Source organism: Anomalospiza imberbis, chromosome 26 (genome assembly GCF_031753505.1).
Source record: "Anomalospiza imberbis isolate Cuckoo-Finch-1a 21T00152 chromosome 26, ASM3175350v1, whole genome shotgun sequence".
Classification (NCBI taxonomy): domain Eukaryota; kingdom Metazoa; phylum Chordata; class Aves; order Passeriformes; family Viduidae; genus Anomalospiza; species Anomalospiza imberbis.
In genome coordinates this window covers 2,533,190-2,552,116 of record NC_089706.1, presented here as the reverse complement: position 1 = coordinate 2,552,116, position 18,927 = coordinate 2,533,190, and the positions used below count along the sequence as shown (strand labels likewise).

Below are 18,927 nucleotides of genomic sequence, written 5' to 3'. Positions count from 1 at the left end.
TGGAATTCTCTGCCCCTTTTCTTTCCCGTCAGTTCTGCATCATCCCTGGGCTTCTCAGCACAGCAAATCCACGCCGATGACATTACGAATTTCCCATCCGTGCCATAAGTTGCATTCATTGCAATAATTAAATGGCACAAATTGAAGCCGCCTGCCCGGGGCAGGAATGGGAAGGGTGTTGTGGGTGTGACCTCGGTGCCTCCAAACCTCTGATCACAAAGATGGATTTCATTTCCAACAACTCCCCCCACCCAAAAAAAAAAAAAAAAAAAAAAAAAAAAAAAAAATCCTGAGCTGACAGAACAAAGCCTTCGGTCTTGTCTTACTTGCACTTATTAATTTGGGGTGATTGTTTGCGATTTAAATGTTCTTTAGATGACAAAGAGGCAGCAAATGTGTCAAAATGGCACAGGTGGAAGTGACTGAAGTGTCACTTGCGTGTGTGGGAGCAGCTGTGGTGGCACATGTTTGTTCCTTAGCCTAGAAATGAGTTTATTTCCAGAGGAATGTCCCAGCAGGGTCGGTCAGGGGCGTCCACTTTGGGATCTTTTGGGATTCCGGCTTTGCTCCGGGATTTCTGCAGCTCCCAGTTCCTGCGTTTTGTCTGGACAATCCGGCCTTTATTTTATATATTTTATGCTGATTTCTGACCCTAGCCAGCAGCAAAGTCGCAGCTTCTGCAGCCAGGGATAAAAACCAGGGAATGAGCCACAGCTTCCCAAACCAGTCTGCATCTTCCCAGCCCAGTAAGGAATTCCAGTGGATCAAGGACAAGCAGGATCCGCTCCCAGCACTGAGCTGGGGAAGCCACATTACAAAACTATTTAAAATTCCTTTGAGGACTGAGCAGCCTGGTACTTTTCAAAGGTGTTCCCAAACAATCGCGAATTATTGGGCTGACAAAGCCTTATCTCGGCAGCCCCCGCGCTTTGTTATCTCCCGCGGAGCCGCACCAGGGGGAATTTTGGAAGCCAGCAGGCTCGGCACGGCGCGGCTCCAAACATGTGCACAGCTGATTATTTCCCCAGCCTCGGGGGAAAAAAAAAAAATGAAAAAAAAAAAAGAAAAAATAAAAAAAAAGAAAAAAATGGAAAAATAAAGAAAAAAAAGAAAAAAAAAAGAAAAAAAAAAAAAAGAAAAAATAGGAAAAAAAAAAAAAACAGAAAAAAAGTTATAGGACTCAACACTGAAAAACAATTCAGTGGTCCGGGATGGACAGACGCCTCGGAGCGGGGGATGAAGGGGATGAAGGGGATGCGGCGGGAGGCGCGGCGGGGTCCCGCAGCGCCCCGCGCCCCCCCCAACATGGCAGCAGCGCCCCGCGCGCCCCACGTGCGCCCGTCCCGCCGGCGCGCCCCTGGCCCCGCCCACCGCGCCCCTTGCCCCGCCCCCTCCGCGGCGCTCAGCCCTCTCATTGGTGCGGACCGGTTGTAGCCACGCCCCCGTCTCGGCGGGCGCGGCGGTGCCGCTCGGTGATTGGCCGCGGTGCGGCGCGGGCACGCCCCCTCCCCGGCGCGCGGCGGCGCTCGGGGCCGGGGCGGGAGCGCCGCCAGTTCCCGGCGGCCCGCGGCGGAGCCGGCGGTGGCTGCGGCGCCTCGCTCCGCCCGCGCCCTGTCCCCTCCGTGTGCCCTCCGTGTGCCCTCCGTGTGCCCTCCGTGTGCCCTCCGTGTGCCCGCAGCCCCTGCCCGCCCCCCTCCGTGCGCGCCCCATGGAGCTGCTGTGCGTGGAGTCCGCGCCCCGCGGCCCCCGCGCCGGGCGGGACCCGCATCTGCTGGGGGACCGGCGGGTGCTGCAGAACCTGCTGAGCCTGGAGGAGCGCTACAGCCCCCGCGTGTCCTACTTCCAGTGCGTGCAGCGCGACATCCAGCCCTACATGCGGAAGATGTTGGCCTTCTGGATGCTGGAGGTAGCCAAGCCCCGCGGGGTGGGACAGCCCGGGGACGAGCGGGCGCTCAAGGCTCGGCTGTCAGGCGAGGGGGTGATGCCGGTGGGCAGGCGGGGTGAAACTCACTCTCCGTGAGTCTGGCTGTGCTAAAGTTGGGATTCCCCCATGCGGGAGCCTCCCCCGAGCCCAAAAGCAAGGGGTGAGAGACCCCCAAAACCTCCGGGCACGGCTCCGGGGCTGGGGCTGCGAACGGCGCTGGTTCAAGGGGGAGATAATAACGCTACTGCCGACTTCCCTAAATTAAAAATGAATCTGGCTCTCTGCGGGATGGAGTTCGGGGCGGGGGGGATCTCCTGGTGGCAGGATTCTCAAGAAATGACAATTCCGCAGGGCTGGGTCCTGCCTGTCCTCGGCCGGTGCTGCGGGAGTTTCTTCCAAAGAAATAAAGAACATTTAAATTTTAAAGGGTTTTTTCCCGCCCTGCTGTCACTCTGTTCCCGCAATCCCCTTTTCAGGAAGGGTCGGTAGATGAACGGGAGCCGCTCCTGTGCAGCCCCAAAGGCAGCGAGATGACACTGGCGGGTGTCACGACCTGCGTGTCATTGTCCCCACGGCCGGGACAGCCGCTGCTGGCAGCAGGAGGAGGGTGGCGTTCGCTGCAGGCCGAGGAGAAACCGCAGTGTCTTTATGGTTGAGTCGAAAGAAGGAAGTTCAGTGTGACAAGTGTTGCGGTGCTGGTGGCAGATAAGAGCAGAGGGCTGGAATTTGGAGCTGCTGGACTCTGCTGGTGCCTCTGAGGCAGGGGACTTTGGGGACGTGTATTTGGGCGCTGCCATTGATTCTCCTGGCATCCCTGGAGCGCTCCAGGTGGAACTGCCAGCCCTGGATCCTTCTCTCCACCCTCCAGCTGGAGCTGCTGCTTTGCTCCAGAGCTCCCCAGGGCAGGGCTGGCAGCTGGCTGGAGTCATCCCCAGCAGGGCACAGCAGGAACGGGGCCAAACCGAGCAAATTCGGATTTATCCGTGCTCCCTTTGGAGCTGCAGCTCGCTCCTGCTGCTCTCCACAGGAAGGTGAAGCCTCAGTGTGACAGCCTGGGGAGCGATGCCTGCGGCTCCTTCCCTGAGAGTGTGAAACAGCAGCAGCAGCTCCGAAGCTGCGCTGAGCTCTCTTCTCTCACCAAAACTTCCTTTTCTCTTGTTTCTCTCCTTTCTGCCCCCGGGGCTGGCCAGGTGTGCGAGGAGCAGAAGTGTGAGGAGGAGGTGTTCCCGCTGGCCATGAACTACGTGGATCGGTACCTGTCCTCGGTGGCCGTGCAGAAGAACCACCTGCAGCTGCTGGGAGCTGTGTGCATGCTGCTGGCCTCCAAGCTGAGGGAAACCATGCCCCTGACCGTGGAGAAGCTCTGCATCTACACCGACAACTCCATCACCCCCCAGGAGCTGCTGGTAACCCCTGGGCCCCCTCCCAGTGCCCAGCTCCCACCTGGCATCTCCTCATCCCATCCCTCTTGCATTCCCCTCCTTCCTGGTGAAGGATTTTCCATCCTCCCCATGCTGGTCCCCTCCTGGTTGGGGATGAAGTTTCCTGTGCCAGCACTGAGCTGTCACTCCAGTGACATCTCCGAGGTTCCAAGCTCTGGGAACCTCCCAGTGCCCCCTCCCGGTGCCCAGCTCCCACCTGGCATCTCCTGATCCCATCCCTCTTGCATTCCCTTCCTCCCTGGAGAAGGATTTTCCATCCTCCCCATGCTGGGCAGCAGAATTGTCCCCTCCTGGCTGTGGATGAAGTTTCCTGTGCCAGCACTGAGCTGTCACTCCAGTGACATCTCCGAGGTTCCAAGCTCTGGGAACCTCCCAGTGCCCCCTCCCGGTGCCCAGCTCCCACCTGGCATCTCCTCATCCCATCCCTCTTGCATTCCCTTCCTCCCTGGAGAAGGATTTTCCATCCTCCCCATGCTGGGCAGCAGAATTGTCCCCTCAATTGTCCCCTCCTGGCTGTGGATGAAGTTTCCTGTGCCAGCACCGAGCTGTCACTCTGGGCTGTCACTCCAGTGACATCTCCGAGGTTCCAAGCTCTGGGCACCTCCCTGTGCCCCCTCAGCTCCTGCCTGGCATCTCCTGATCCCATCCCTCTGCAGTCCCGTCCTCCCTGGTGAAGGATTTTCCACCCTCCCTGTACCGAGCAGCAGAATTGTCCCCGTCCTGGCTGGGGATGAATTTTCCCGTGCCAGCACCGAGCTGTCACTCAGGGCTGTCACTCAGGGCTGTCACTCCAGTGATATCTCCATGGCTCCAAGCTCAGGGTCAGGCAGCTCTGCCTGCCCCCAGCTGCACGAAGCGGGGAGTGTGGGAGATTCACTCCCAGGGCAGCAGGAAAAAAAATCAGATTTTATGTGCAGAGTGAAGCAGCGAAATGGGTGTGAGGGGTTTGTGAGCTCCTGGGGAGGTCGCTGGGTGCTCCAGGGTGCTGGGGCTGAGTGGAATTCCTGCTCTACTCCTCCATTTCTCATCCCACCTCCTTCTGAGGCTCTGAAAGGCCAAACGTTTCTGATGGTGTCTGATGAGAGCTCAGCCACGAGGGAGGAAATGGGAGAAAAGCCCTTTTTTGGGGGCTCCCTCAGGAGGGAAGGGTGACAGAACCCCTCGGTGCCAGAATACCCCTGGGGACCCCGAGAGCTTCTCGGGGTTACTCATCAGCCAGCTCAGCAGCCCGGGTGGTTTTGGGGTGGGCTGATCTCAGTGGGATCAGGTGGGCAGCGAACCCACAGAACTTTCGGGGCAGTGCTGGGAACTGCAGAGCTCTGAGCCCCAACCTGGTTTTTCCCAAGGCTGGGGAAAATCCCCTCCCCTCCAGAACCCCGTGCCTGAAGTCATTAGTGGGTGGTGACTGCCTTAATTAGCCCTCAGGAGCTGATGAGTGTGCTGAGGGGTGGGAATGGATGCCGAGTCCTGTCCCCATCCCTGAGGGACACCACAGCCACTCCTGGTGGCTCCTGCAGCACCCAGCTGGGCTTTAATCCTGATTTTTGGTGAGGATTTGCTGCGTCCAGCTCAGCTCGGAGCAGGTGAGGGGCAGGCAGAGCATCCCTGGAGATTCCCCTTCATTCCCAGACTCCGGGGTTAATTCCTGCTCATCTTCCCCTCTCCTCCCTCCTGGGAGTGGAGGAGGAAAACTCTGCTCCCCGCTCCTCCCTCCTGAGCCTGCAGCTCCCACTCCTGGAATTCTGGAATTCTCCTTCCCCCCAGCACCCCTGGGTTGCTCTTGGATGCTTCGTGATGTTCACATGGATGAATATTGTTTTATTTTGGGGGTCAAAAGTTGCTTTTTTTGGGATGGGGGGGGGATTTTCCAAGCAAACTGGATCCTTTTCTTCTTTCCTGGTGGGAATGTGAGCACTGAGCAGAGCAGGGGTTTGTTCCTCTTTGTTATCCAAGGGCTGCACAGAGGCATCAGCAACCTGAGCGAGGGAAACTGAGGCACGGGGAGATCCCTGGGTGGGCAGAGCCCATGGGGAGTCCTCTTCCCTGGATTTCCATGGATTTTTAACCCTTTTTTGGAGCTCATCTGCTCCAGTAAAGAGAGAACAGGGATCTGAAGGATTCACCCTGGCTGAGGGAGTTAAATCTGAATTACAACACCCAGGAGCTGCTCTGCTCATCCCCTGCTCCAGTGTAGAGGGAATGGAGGGAACATCCAGGGATCTGTGAAGGATTCACCCTGGCTGAGGGATTTAAACCTGAATTGTCCATGGAGAGTCCTCTGGATTTCCATGGATTTTAACCTTTTTTGGAGCTCATCCTGCTCCAGTAAAGAGAGAATATCCAGGGATCTGAAAGATTCACCCTCACTGAGGGATTTAAACCTGAATTGTCCATGGAGAGTCCTCTTCCCTGGATTTCCATGGATTTTTAACCTTTTTTGGAGCTGATCTGCTCCAGTAAAGAGAGAATATCCAGGGATCTGAAGGATTCACCCTGGCTGAGGGATTTAAACCTGAATTGTCCATGGGGAGTCCTCTTTTCTTGATTTCCATGGATTTTTAACCCTTTTTGGAGCTCATCCTGCTCCAGTAAAGAGAATATCCAGGGATCTGTGAAGGATTCACCCTGGCTGAGGGATTTAAACCTGAATTGTCCATGGAGAGTCCTCTGGATTTCCATGGATTTTAACCTTTTTTGGAGCTGATCTGCTCCAGTAAAGAGAGAACATCCAGGGATCTGTGAAGGATTCACCCTGGCTGAGGGATTTAAACCTGAATTGTCCATGGGGAGTCCTCTTCCCTGGATTTCCATGGATTTTTAACCCTTTTTTGGAGCTCATCCTGCTCCAGTAAAGAGAGAACATCCAGGGATCTGTGAAGGATTCACCCTGGCTGAGGGATTTAAACCTGAATTGTCCATGGAGAGTCCTCTTCCCTGGATTTCCATGGATTTTTAACCCTTTTTAGGGCACATCCTGCTCCCATGAAGAGAACATCCAGGGATCTGAAGGATTCACCCTGGCTGAGGGAGTTAAATCTGAATTACAACACCCAGGAGCTGCTCTGCTCATCCCCTGCTCCAGTGTAGAGGGAATGGAGGGAATATCCAGGGATCTGTGAAGGATTCACCCTCACTGAGGGATTTAAACCTGAATTGTCCATGGAGAGTCCTCTGCTCTTGATTTCCATGGATTTTAACCTTTTTTGGAGCTCATCTGCTCCAGTAAAGAGAGAACATCCAGGGATCTGAAGGATTCACCCTGGCTGAGGGATTTAAACCTGAATTGTCCATGGGGAGTCCTCTTCCCTGGATTTCCATGGATTTTTAACCCTTTTTTGGAGCTGATCTGCTCCAGTAAAGAGAGAACATCCAGGGATCTGAAGGATTCACCCTGGCTGAGGGACCTGAGGGAGTTAAATCTGAATTACCACACCCCAGAGCTGCTGCTTCCCCCTCTGTGCTCATCCCCTGCTCTTTCCCAACCCTCTGGAAGAGGGTGGGGAGAGCAGGGCCAGGGGACAATGGGGCATCCTGGCCTCCCTGGTGGCCCGGGGCCATCCCTGCAGGAAGCTGGCTCACATTCCCGGGGCTCTGCTTCCTCCTCCTCCTCCTCCTCCTCCTCCTCCTCCTCCTCCTCCTCCTCGGGCAGGGATGCTTGGCAGCAGCTCAGCCCTTCAGAAAGGACACAGAACCTCGCCGGAGTTATTCTGGGGGAGAAGGAAATGATGCAAGGAGGGATTTGTCCGTTTTGGAGGAAGTTGGATTTCCGTCCAGGCCGTTCTCTCACCCACCTTGGTTTTTTTTTGGGTTTTTTTTTTTTAATTTTTTTTAATTTTTTTATTTAATTCTTTATTTTTCTTTTTTTGTTCTTTATCTTCATAAAGATTTTTCTGCTCTGGGTGAGAGGGGGTTCAGCTGATCAGAGCATGGGGAGAGCAGCTGGAAATCACCTCCATCCCCCTGCTTTGGCTCGGCTTGGAAATCCTCAGCCTCAGTTTCGCCAGGAATTCCCTGGAAAAAACCAAGGAGCCACCAGGGAGATGATGAGGGAGCAGCAGTGCGGGGTGAAAATCAGGGAATAAGAGCTGAGGCTGTTCCCAGGATTTGTTTTCCCCTTCTCCTGGCTCAGGTGGGGCCATTCCTCCCTGCAGAGGTGTCACCTGTCCCTTCAGCCCCCGAGCTCTGCCCAGGCTGTGGAAATCCAGAGTTTCCCCCCCATTTTCCCCCTGCAGATGGGTTTTGGTGCTGCAGGGCTGGGTGAGCAGCTCCTGTGTGACCTCAGGAGCGTGACAGCACCGAGGGCCCTTCCCAGCGGCAGGGACAAAACCCAAAATCTGCTCCCAGCGAGGGCAGGGCTGGGTGTCACTGCCACGTCCCAGCTGCAGTCACACATTCCCTGCCCTTGTCCCCAGCTCTCTCTGAGGTTTTTTTTTTGGCAGCACCAGGACTCTGCTCACCTGAGCAGAGCAGGGAAGGCTCTGGGAATTTGGGGAATTTTGCTTTTACTGCATTTTTTTTGGTGGTTTTTGGTTGTTTTTTTTTTTTTTTGTTTTTTTTTTTTTTTTTTTTGTTTTCCTCAGGCTTCCAGAGGGGAATGTCACACCCTGCTGTGGGACTCCCACCCCACAGAGCCCTGCCCTGGGGGGATCTGGCAGAGGGGAACCTGCTGCATTCCCAGCTCTGGCATGGACAGCCAGGGCTGGCTCCTCAGGAGGAACAAAGGGACGTTTTCCACTTTCTTCCTCTGCTCCACTCCCCAGGCAGGGCCGCTTCTGTGAGGAAATGCAGGAGAAGGAGGTTTGGTGTTTGCTCCATCGGCTGTGGCAGGTTTTGTCGTGCTCCTTGCACGGCTCCAGAGGCTGTGCCAGGCCCTGGGGCAGCAGCAGAGGGGCAGGAGAGGCTGCCCTGAGCTCTGTCCTGTGGGTTGGGGACAAATCCCTGTGCCTGGGGCCAAATCCCTGTGCCTGGGGACGATCCCTGTGCCTGGGGACAAATCCCTGTGCCTGGGGACAAATCCCTGTGCCTGGGGACGATCCCTGTGCCCGGGGACAATCCCTGTGCCCGGGGACAATCCGTGCACCTGGGGACAAATCCCTGTGCCTGGGGACAATCCCTGTCCTGGGGACGATCCCTGTGCCCGGGGATGATCCCTGTGCCCGGGGACAAATCCCTGTGCCTGGGGACGATCCCTGTGCCTGAGGACGATCCCTGTGCCTGGGGACAAATCCCTGTGCCTGGGGACAATCCCTGTGCCTGGGGACAAATCCCTGTGCCCGGGGACAATCCCTGTGCCTGGGGATGATCCCTGTGCCTGGGGACAAATCCCCGTGCCTGGGGATGATCCCTGTGCCTGAGGACGATCCCTGTGCTTGGGGACAATCCCTGTGCTTGGGGACAATCCCTGTGCCTGGGGACAAATCCCCGTGCCTGGGGATGATCCCTGTGCCTGAGGACGATCCCTGTGCTTGGGGACAATCCCTGTGCTTGGGGACAATCCCTGTGCCTGGGGACAAATCCCCGTGCCTGGGGATGATCCCTGTGCCTGAGGACGATCCCTGTGCTTGGGGACAATCCCTGTGCTTGGGGACAATCCCTGTGCCTGGGGACAAATCCCTGTGCCCGGGGACGATCCCTGCGCCTGGGGACGATCCCTGTGCCTGGGGACAATCCCTGTGCCTGGGGACGATCCCTGTTCCTGGGGACGATCCCTGTGCCTGGGGACAAATCCCTGCACCTGGGGACAATCCTTGCGCCTGGGGCCAAATTCCTGTGCCTGGGGACAAATCCCTGTGCCTGGGGACGATCCCTGTGCCTGGGGCCAAATCCCCGCGCCTGGGGACGATCCCCGCGCCTGGGGACGATCCCTGTGCCTGGGGATGATCCCTGTGCCTGGGGATGATCCCTGTGCCCGGGGATGATCCCTGTGCCTGGGGACAATCCCTGTGCTTGGGGACGATCCCTGTGCCTGGGGACAATCCCCGCGCCTGAGGCCAAATCCCTGTGCCCGGGGACGATCCCTGTGCCTGGGGACAAATCCCCGCGCCTGGGGACGATCCCTGTGCCTGGGGACGATCCCTGTGCCTGGGGACAAATCCCTGTGCCCGGGGACGATCCCTGTGCCTGGGGACAAATCCCCGCGCCTGGGGACGATCCCTGTGCCTGGGGACGATCCCTGTGCCTGGGAACAAATCCCTGTGCCTGGGGATGATCCCTGTGCCTGGGGCCAAATCCCTGTGCCTGGGGACGATCCCTGTGCCTGGGGACAATCCCTGTGCCTGGGAACAAATCCCTGTGCCTGGGGATGATCCCTGTGCCTGGGGCCAAATCCCTGTGCCTGGGGACGATCCCTGTGCCTGGGGACAATCCCTGTGCCTGGGGCCAAATCCCTGCACCTGGGGACGATCCCTGTTCCTGGGGACGATCCCTGTGCCTGGGGACGATCCCTGTGCCTGGGGACGATCCCTGTGCCTGGGGACAGCGGCACCTTCAGCTGGCACTGCCAGGTCAGGGATGGTGAGGAGCCAGAGCTTGTCCGTGGGGCAGGATGCCGCCCTGGGGACAAAATGTCCCAGCCCTGGGGGTGGCAGTGGCCCTGGTGGCCCCCACAGCCGGGCTCCTGGTCTGGGGGGGTCAAAGCAGGGCTGGGAGCTCCCGTGGCTCCAGGGGAGCCTTTGGGATCTGCAGGGTGAGGAGGCAGCTCCAGGCGTGTCCTGGCTCCCTTGCCAAGAACCTGGAGCAGCTTTCCCAACCCTCTGGAGGCTCCCAGGTGAGGGAGGGGTGGGGACACAGCTGTCCCCTGTGTGTCCCACTCAGGACATTCCACACCCGTCCTTCCTCCTTTCCCCAAGCCCGATCTTCCTCCTCTGCCCCAATCCCTCCAACCTCGGCCATCCTCTCTTTTGCAAAGCTCCTTTTTGGTTTTTTTTTTTTTGCTCCCAATCCTGGCAGGCTGGGCCTCCATCTGGGAGGTGGGAGGCAGGAATGGGTTCCTGGGGGAAAAGTGGAGGCTGGGAAGCGACAGCTTGGGCCCAGGGTGGGGTTTTGGGGCAGCTTGAGCAATTCTGCTCGTTTGAGCAACTCGGGGCGGGTTTGTTGTGTAAGGGGAAGGAGGGAAGGAGGTAACAACAAGAGAAAAAAAAGGGGGAAATGAAGATCTGAGCTTAGGAAAGAGTGGTGACTTCCTCGAATCCCTCTGTGCTGCAGCTCTTCTCTCTGTGCAGCGCCGACTGGAATCCTGAATTTTGGGGGAAAAGGGGATTTGTGCTGGGCAGGGTGAGGCCCTGAACCTGACCTGAACCCCAGTCCAGCTCTGGAGCCTCAGCTCCTGGGGTGTTTTCCCTTTCCCAGCTGGGCCATTGTCACCTGTCCTGCCACTGTCACCTTCTCCTGGGGACACCCTCAGGCCTTTCTGAGCCCCCAGCCCAGATCTGCTGCTGGTGAGGGGAAAAGGGGCTGGAAAAATCCTCCTGGCTGGGATATGGGGGGTGGGAAGGGACTGATCCTGGGAGGGTACAGCTCTGTGCCACCCCCAGAGGTGACAGCAGTGACAGCCCAGCGAGGCCTCCACGTGTGTGGCCCCCAGTTGGGTTCAGCTGCTGCTCCAGCCTTGCCAGAGCTGGGATTTGAGGGCAGGGATCCCAAATTTCGTGCTGGGGCTCTCTTTGTGTTCACCTTGGCACCCCCTGAGCCCGGGACCTGCTGGGGGACGGCTCTGCCAAGGTTCGTCCCTGTCCCTGTCCCTGGCAGGAGTGATGCCCAGGGCTGGCAGAGCCAGGAGGGGCTCAGGAGGTTCAGGAGCGGCTGAAGGAGGCTCCCAGCCCTCCACCATCTGCTCCCAGCCTGGCTGGCTCCTGGAGACCCCAGAAATGCCTGCTGGGTTTTCGGAGGGAGCAGCCCAGGCTGGGATGGAGGCTGGGAAGTCCCAGAGGGTGGTGGTGTGGCTGGTCAGTGCTGGGGATGCTCCCAGCACACCTGGAGGCTTTCTTGGTGGAGAAAAGGGGAATTTTCTGCCAAAAAAAACCAAAAAAAAACCAAAAAAACAAAACCAAAAAACAAAAAAACCATTCCCTGCCTGAGAATTCCCTCCTGCCCTGGGGTTTGTGGGGCAGTCACAGCCCCCACAGACAACCTGAGCTGGATTTCCTGGGAGCCTGGACATCAGCCTGTCCCCTTGGGAGCAGGGAAGGGATTGGGAATGGTGTCCCTGCCGTGGCTTTCCCTCTGTCCCTGCCGTGGCTTTCCCTCTGTCCCTGCCGAGGCTTTCCCTCTGTCCCTGCCGTGGCTTTCCCTCTTTCCCTGCCGAGGTTTTCCCTCTGTCCCTGCCGTGGCTTTCCCTCTGTCCCTGCCGTGGCTTTCCCTCTGTCCCTGCCGTGGATTTCCCTCTGTCCCTGCTCTGCTTTTCCCCCCTGGGCTCTCCCAGCACTTTGCAAAGCAAGGAGTGTCCAGGGCTAATCCCTGGAAAGAAGAATCCACATTTTTTTCTCCCTCCTCCTTGCTCTGCTCCCATCTCCGAGCAGCCCAGGGCTGGCATGGTGGCACGGGGCCAGCGTGGGGACAACCCCTCTTCCCTTCCCCTCCTGATCCATCCCATAACGTCCTGTCCTCGCTCACCCCGCAGCACTGGGAGCTGCTGGTCCTGGAGAAGCTCAAGTGGGACCTGGTGTCGGTGATTGCCAACGATTTCCTGCCCCACATCCTGCACCAGCTGCCGCTGCCCCGGGACAAGGTGGAGCTGGTGAAGAAACACGCCCAGACCTTCATCGCCCTCTGTGCCACGGGTGGGTGCTGGGCTGGGCTGGGCTGCTGGGACACCTGGGGTGGGCCCCCCACCTTTTCTGGGAGCTGGGTGCCTGCCTTCCTTGCAGCCAGAGCCCTTCAAGGTGGGACAGCGCTCCCGGGGGCTCTTAGGTGCCAGGAGAGCAGGGCCACGTGCCAGCCTCTTGCTGTGCCTGTGGGAGGGTGCCCAGGGCTGAATCCCAACTTTTCCTGGCCTCTCCCTCAGTCTCTGGAGCCACCTCATCCCAGAACCCCTCCTGAAGGCCTGGCCCTGCTGCTCAGCCCGTCCCACGCTCCTCCAGCCCAGTTCTCCCTGCCAACCCCCCGTCCCAAACCGCAGCTGCAGCCTCACTGACAGCTCCTTCCCCCTGTGCCGGCTCCAGACGACACCTTTGTGATGTACCCCCCGTCCATGATCGCCACGGGCAGCGTCGGCGCCGCCATCCACGGCCTGAGCCTGCCCGGGGGCGGCGACGCCGTCACCGAGCTGCTGGCCGCGACCACGGGCACCGAGGTGGTGAGTGGGCACGGGGCCTGGCACTGGCCATGGTGATGGTCAGACTGGGATGGACTGGCCATGGTGATGGAGAGACTGGGATGGACTGGCCATGGTGAGGGAGAGACTGGGATGGACTGGCCATGGTGAGGGAGAGACTGGGATGGACTGGCCATGGTGAGGGAGAGACTGGGATGGACTGGCCATGGTGATGGTCAGCTTGGGATGGTCTGGCCATGGTGATGGTCAGCTTGGGATGGTCTGGCCATGGTGATGGTCAGCTTGGGATGTCCATGGCCATGGTGATGGTCAGCCTGGGATGGTCTGGTCATGGTGATGGTCAGCTTGGGATGTCCATGGCCATGGTGATGGTCAGCCTGGGTTGGTCTGGCCATGGTGATGGTCAGCCTGGGATGGACTGGTCATGGTGATGGTCAGCCTGGGATGGTCTGGCCATGGTGATGGTCAGCCTGGGTTGGTCTGGCCATGCTGATGGTCAGCCTGGGATGGTCTGGCCATGGTGATGGTCAGCCTGGGATGGTCTGGCCATGGTGATGGTCAGCCTGGGATGGTCTGGCCATGCTGATGGTCAGCCTGGGATGGTCTGGCCATGGTGATGGTCAGCCTGGGATGGTCTGGCCGTGGTGATGGTCAGCCTGGGATGGTCTGGCCATGCTGATGGTCAGCCTGGGATGGTCTGGCCATGGTGATGGTCAGCCTGGGTTGGTCTGGCCGTGGCGATGGTCAGCCCAGGGATGCAGGCACAGGGATGGACTCCAGAGGGCCCTTGTAGCCCCAGCTCCTGTGGGGCTCTGTGGAATTGTGCTGTTCAAACGGTGCTGCTCGGGTCTGAGGAGAACCAAGGGCTGTGGGGTGATCCCAAACACAGCCCCGGGCAGGGCGGGGTGGCTTCAGAGCCTTTGAAATGCCACACAAAGGGCAGGATCTGTTGCCTGCCCGGGCAGGTGTTGGCAGGATCGGGTTCTCAGGCGGGGACGGGGACAGGGACACGCCAGGCTCGGCATCTGCTCCCCTCAGTGTCCGGTTGCAGGTGTCCTGTCTGGGAGGGGAAGGGGGGGCTGGGACATGAAACCTGCCAGGTTTGGGGACATCAGGATGGGGGGGCTCTCCAGCCCCTCACTGCCCTTGGAGCGGGGACAGGGAACCTGGGGGGCTCTCCAGGTCGCTGCAGTCAGGAGCTTTTCCTCTCCCCTTTGATCTCCTCCCCTGCCCGGGTCAGTTCCAGTTCCCTGCCAGGACCTGGGGCAGGCTGGGGGTGCTTTTGTCCGGGGGGAGCCTCCGGGTCCGTTTGTGCAGATGGAATTTTTTTGTTCTCCGGAGCCTTTTTAAAGAGAGAATCGGTGCAGCCACCTGCTCCCAACCTGCTCCGGGAGGTCGGGGCTGTGCAGGGAACAGGTGGGAAGCAGGGAGGGTTCTGTGGAGGGAGAGGAGCTGAAATGGAGCCCAGCACCCTCCTGTCCCCTCCTGTCCCTCCCCAGCATCTGCTGTGCCCCCTGCCCAGGTGTGGGGTGCCTCACAAACAGCTCCAGCCCAGGCAGGACCATGGCAGCTCCTCCTGGTTTGTGAACACAGAATTTTGGGTTCCTGGGAGAGCTCCTGGGCTCAGCTTCCCCCACCTGTGGTGCTGCTGCTTCTCCCTGAGCGTGGCCCTGTGGTGTCCCCAGGCCGTGACTCAGTTTCCCCTCTGGAGGAACAGCTCCCAGGCCCAGGTGGGAAAGCAGGGATGGTGCTGCAGGGCTGGGCCAGCTCTGTGGCCAGTGGGAGCCTGGCTGGGTGTGGCCAGGCTGGCCTTGGCATCTCGGCCAGAAATGCCAGTGGAGAGCTGGGATGGACTGGCCAGAGGGATGGAGAGCCTGGGATGGACTGGTTGTGGAGATGGTCAGCTCAGGGATGGTGCTGGGCAGCTGGGCATGGACAGGGGATGGAGCTGGAGGGCCCAGGGATGGTATTGGCCATGGTGGACAGCAGGGGGATGGGGATGGACAACCCCTGCCCAGGTGTGCGTGGAGATGGACAGCCCCTGCCCAGGTGTGCATGGGGATGGACAACCCCTGCCCAGGTGTCCATGGGGATGAACAACCCCTGCCCAGGTGTCCCCAGGGATGGACAGCCCCTGCCCAGGTGTCCGTGGGGATGGACAGTCCCTGCCCAGGTGTCCCCAGGGATGGACAGCCCCTGTCCAGGTGTCCCCAGGGATGGACAGCCCCTGCCCAGGTGTGCATGGGGATGGACAGCCCCTGTCCAGGTGTCCGTGGGGATGGACAGTCCCTGCCCAGGTGTGCATGGGGATGGACAGCCCCTGCCCAGGTGTCCCCAGGGATGGACAGCCCCTGCCCAGGTGTGCGTGGGGATGGACAGCCCCTGCCCAGGTGTCCGTGGGGATGGACAGCCCCTGCCCAGGTGTCCCCAGGGATGGACAGCCCCTGCCCAGGTGTCCCCGGGGATGGACAGCCCCTGTCCAGGTGTGCGTGGGGATGGACAGTCCCTGCCCAGGTGTCCGTGGGGATGGACAGCCCCTGCCCAGGTGTCCCCAGCGATGGACAGCCCCTGCCCAGGTGTCCCTGGGGATGGACAGCCCCTGCCCAGGTGTCCCTGGGGATGGACAGCCCCTGCCCAGGTGTGCATGGGGATGGACAGCCCCTGCCCAGGTGTCCGTGGTGATGGACAGCCCCTGCCCAGGTGTCTGTGGGGATGGACAGCCCCTGCCCAGGTGTGCATGGGGATGGACAGCCCCTGCCCAGGTGTCCGTGGTGATGGACAGCCCCTGCCCAGGTGTCCGTGGTGATGGACAGCCCCTGCCCAGGTGTCTGTGGGGATGGACAGCCCCTGCCCAGGTGTGCATGGGGATGGACAGCCCCTGCCCAGGTGTCCGTGGTGATGGACAGCCCCTGCCCAGGTGTCCGTGGGGATGGACAGCCCCTGCCCAGGTGTGCGTGGGGATGGACAGCCCCTGCCCAGGTGTGCATGGGGATGGACAGCCCCTGCCCAGGTGTGCATGGGGATGGACAGCCCCTGCCCAGGTGTGCATGGGGATGGACAGCCCCTGCCCAGGTGCCCCTGGCACGGGGCCGGGCGGTGCCGGGGCAGGAGGAGGCTCTGCTGACGGGAAGCCAGGGAAGGGGAGCTGGGGAAGGGGAGCTGGGCGTTGCTATTTTCGCTCGCCACATCCTCTGTCAGTTTCTAAGAACCGCTGGCGGATTCCTGGTAAGAGATTTCGGGGTGTGACAATGTCCCGTGTGAGGTGCAAACTGTCACCAGGCTGAGCCGGGCTGGGCTGTGCCCCCGGGGTGTCCGAGTGGGAGTTTCCTCTTGGTTAACCCCAGAGCTGGGTTTGCATTTCTGGCGAGTGCTGCTGCTGTTGGCAGCCCCCTGCACCTTCCTGTGCGTGTCCCCCAGCTCTGGGTCCCCTGGGGGTGTCACAGAGGGGACAGGAGGGTGAAAACCTTGTGAGAAGCTCGGTAGCCACAGCACGGTGGTGTAGGGTGGGTTTGGGGTCAAGGAGGGTCCTGCTGCCTCAGGGGCACCCAGCAGAATTCCTGTGCCCAGCTCTGCTGCAGGGCCACCCCGAGCTCTGGGAGAGCTGGGCTGGAGGGCCCGGGGAGCTGGAGGGGGATCCAGGTTCCAAGGACAGCCGTATTTTTGGGATCTGGGAGGTTTGGCCTGCCCTTGCCACGCTGCTGAAGCCACACCCTGGCTGCAGGACTTCGGGAAGCTCCGCTGGACACAACAGTCCTGCAGAATGGGGTCAGCAGGGAGGTGGGAGAACCGGAGTGTGGGGCTTTCCCTGGGCAGGGACAAGCTGATGGAGAAAATCTCCTTTTCCCTACGTGTTCAGATGCTGGTGGGTCAGAGGTGCAGCCCAGCAGCTGCTCTGAGCTGTTCCTAACGGAGGAGGAGCCCATGCTCCTCAGAGCTGACGCCTCCGGTGCGTTTCCCTGTTCCAGGACTGCCTGAAGGCCTGTCAGGAGCAGATCGAGGCGGCCTTAGCCGAGAGCCTGAAGCAGGCATCCCAATCCCAGCAGGAATTCAGCGCCAAGACGGCGGCCTACGGGGGCAGCCAACCCACGAGCACCCCCACGGACGTCACCGATGTCAACCTGTGACCAACTGCCCTTCCCCAGAGCTCCGGCCCCTCCCTGGACACCCCCAGCTCGCTGCATCCCCCCTGCCCACCCAGCGCCTCCGAGGGGCCCTTCCCAGGCCGGGAACGCGGAGCGGGACCCGCTCTGGTGCTCGGAGCTGCTGCGGGTGGCCGGGGGGCAGCGACCGAGGTGGTGCCCGGGCACGGGAATGCTGGAGACGGGGAGCAGGAGCCTGGATGAAGATGGAATTTAACTCTGTTGGTGTTCCCCGGCTCTCCGGGCTGTTCATGGCGACTTCCAGCCCCGTGAGGGACAAAAATCACAGAGAGCCGGCCCTGCAGGACCCGGATCCTCGTCAGCCCCGGCTCCTGCGGGGCCACGGGGCTCGTGGAGCGGCTGCTTGGTGGCCCCTCGGTCCTGATCGCTTCGTGCCACATTCCCACAGCTCCGGGGGAGGTCGTGCAGCTGCTTCTGCTTGGAGAGGAGCCGTGGGGCTTGTTTGTTTTTGCTGATGGATGTGGGATTTTGGGGACGCACGCGCTCCCCGTCCGTGCCTTGGGAGGAGTTCAGGGTCCCCTCGGCTGCTTAATTTATTGTTCACTGCTGGGAAACGGGGAGGGAGGAGAGCTGGCATTCCTCGGGGTGGGGCCTGGGTGCCGCTCTCCTCTCCTTCCCAAAAAAGTGCCTTCCCCCCTCGCCCCTTCCCTGGCTCCCTGGGCAGTGGGAGACCCCTCGGAGGCTGGTGGGCCCTTTGGTAGCTTAGGCATCAGACTAGGATTTAAGGAAAACCTCTGAATGTGCTGCTATAGTCTGGGATGCATCTCCACTCTTCCAAGGCAGGGATTTCGGATCACGCTCAGGAGGGGGCTGTGTTCATCCACGTGGATCTGAGCTGCCTCCCGAGAGGGTGGAAAACTTTGCTGCGCACTTGAGTTGGAAAAGCAATTACTGCATTTTTGTATTGTTGATCCTGTTAGTTTTTTATAAAAATTGATGTAAAACAGAAGGAAAAAAAAAAAATGCTGCTTTTCTATGAGAAAACCAGAGTGGAATTGACCAGGAGAAGCTGGAGACTCTACAGGGATGGAAGGCAGACGCTGCTGCTGCTGCTGCTGCTGCCTGGGGACCTCTGGACATGTGGCTGTTGTCCTCCCGTGGGGGATGTGGAAAAGGAGGCAGAAATCTTCCTTCTGGATGCCACCAGCCCCACAAAAATCCGGCGGAAAAAGGTGGGGCTGCTGCTCCTCCCTGAGCCTGCCCGGTCCGGAAACCCACGGAGCCGCTGCCTCCTGCAAGCAGGAGGGCTGGGACAGAGCCTGGCTGTGCAAAAGGAAATGAGTTTCTTTTTATATATATATATATATATATATATAAATGAATTTTTAATTTAAGAGAAAACTGGTTTGGTGTTCACTCGCACGAGTCCCGCTGCTGGGAGAGCCAGAGAACCCTGTGATGTTGCAATAAAATATTTTAAACAAAAAAAAAACCCATCAGCTCGAGGGTTTCCCTGCGCCGTTCCGATCTTTCCCTGGTGCTGGGGATCCCTTGGGAGTTCCAGGATGGAGTGGGGAGAGAGCAGGCAGGAGGCTGAGGGACACCCGGGGCAGCTCAGGGATGGTGGTGGAGCCAAAAACCTTCCTGCAGGTGAGGTGCCCCTGGAGCAGAGGCAGCACCTTCTTCCCAGCAGGCTGGAGGGTGATGGGCACTGGAGCATCTCAGGCGGTGGCAGGAGAGGAGAGTGCCAGGAGCTCTGTGCCAGCCCAGGCTCCCTCCTGTGCTCATCAGCCTCTGGCTTCTTTAAAATCAGATAAAATCAGAAGTCACCACGGAAAAGGCTGAGGGGTGTGGGGACCCAGCTCCTGCTCCTGCCACCGGAGGTGACAGCAGGGGCCAGCTGCCCTTGGCACAGCTCAGGGTGCAGCAGGGGCTCCTCTCGGTGGCCCAAAGCTGCAAGGCACAGACCTGGCAGCGACAGTGGCAGCAGGTCCCAGGGAGGTGCAGCCTGGTGGAAAAGTCCTCCCTGGGTTTTCCAGCAGAGGTGGCACTTGTGCACAGTGCCAGGAGCAGGCCAGGCAGGTGCTCTCACAGCCAGGTGAGGACAGTGGCCCTGTGGCTTCAGGAAGTAAAGCCTGGGGGCTTTGTCTGGGAAAATCCCTGGGCAAGGGGCTCCAGAAGCTGGTGGGG

The 18,927-nt window shown here is 59.6% G+C and overlaps 4 protein-coding genes across 5 annotated transcripts in view; 2 read left to right on the top strand and 2 right to left on the bottom strand.

The window, feature by feature from the left end:
- Nucleotides 1-10,198, bottom strand: part of OPTC (opticin) — a 159,156-nt gene extending 148,958 nt beyond the window's left edge. The window contains exon 1 of the mRNA XM_068173313.1: nt 10,190-10,198. The gene's annotated coding sequence lies outside the window, so the exon portion shown is untranslated. The remainder of the gene's footprint in view (nt 1-10,189) is intronic.
- LOC137462700 (acidic mammalian chitinase-like) overlaps nt 1-18,927 on the top strand; it is a 134,109-nt gene that overhangs the window by 50,041 nt on the left and 65,141 nt on the right. The gene's annotated exons all lie outside the window — the stretch shown is intronic.
- The window catches only part of TOMM6 (translocase of outer mitochondrial membrane 6), a 120,526-nt gene that overhangs the window by 57,655 nt on the left and 43,944 nt on the right, over nt 1-18,927 (bottom strand). The gene's annotated exons all lie outside the window — the stretch shown is intronic.
- Nucleotides 1,648-18,229, top strand: CCND3 (cyclin D3). Of its 2 annotated transcripts, XM_068173312.1 has the most exons (5): nt 1,664-1,906; nt 3,115-3,330; nt 11,984-12,143; nt 12,525-12,658; nt 16,603-16,892. In XM_068173312.1, exons 1-5 carry the CDS (start codon nt 1,709-1,711, stop codon nt 16,759-16,761), a joined length of 867 nt encoding a protein of 288 aa, XP_068029413.1. In that variant the 5' UTR covers nt 1,664-1,708; the 3' UTR covers nt 16,762-16,892. The 2 variants fall into 2 exon arrangements, with proteins under 2 accessions (XP_068029412.1, XP_068029413.1); XM_068173311.1 differs by lacking the exon at nt 12,525-12,658 and having other exon boundaries at nt 1,648-1,906; nt 16,603-18,229.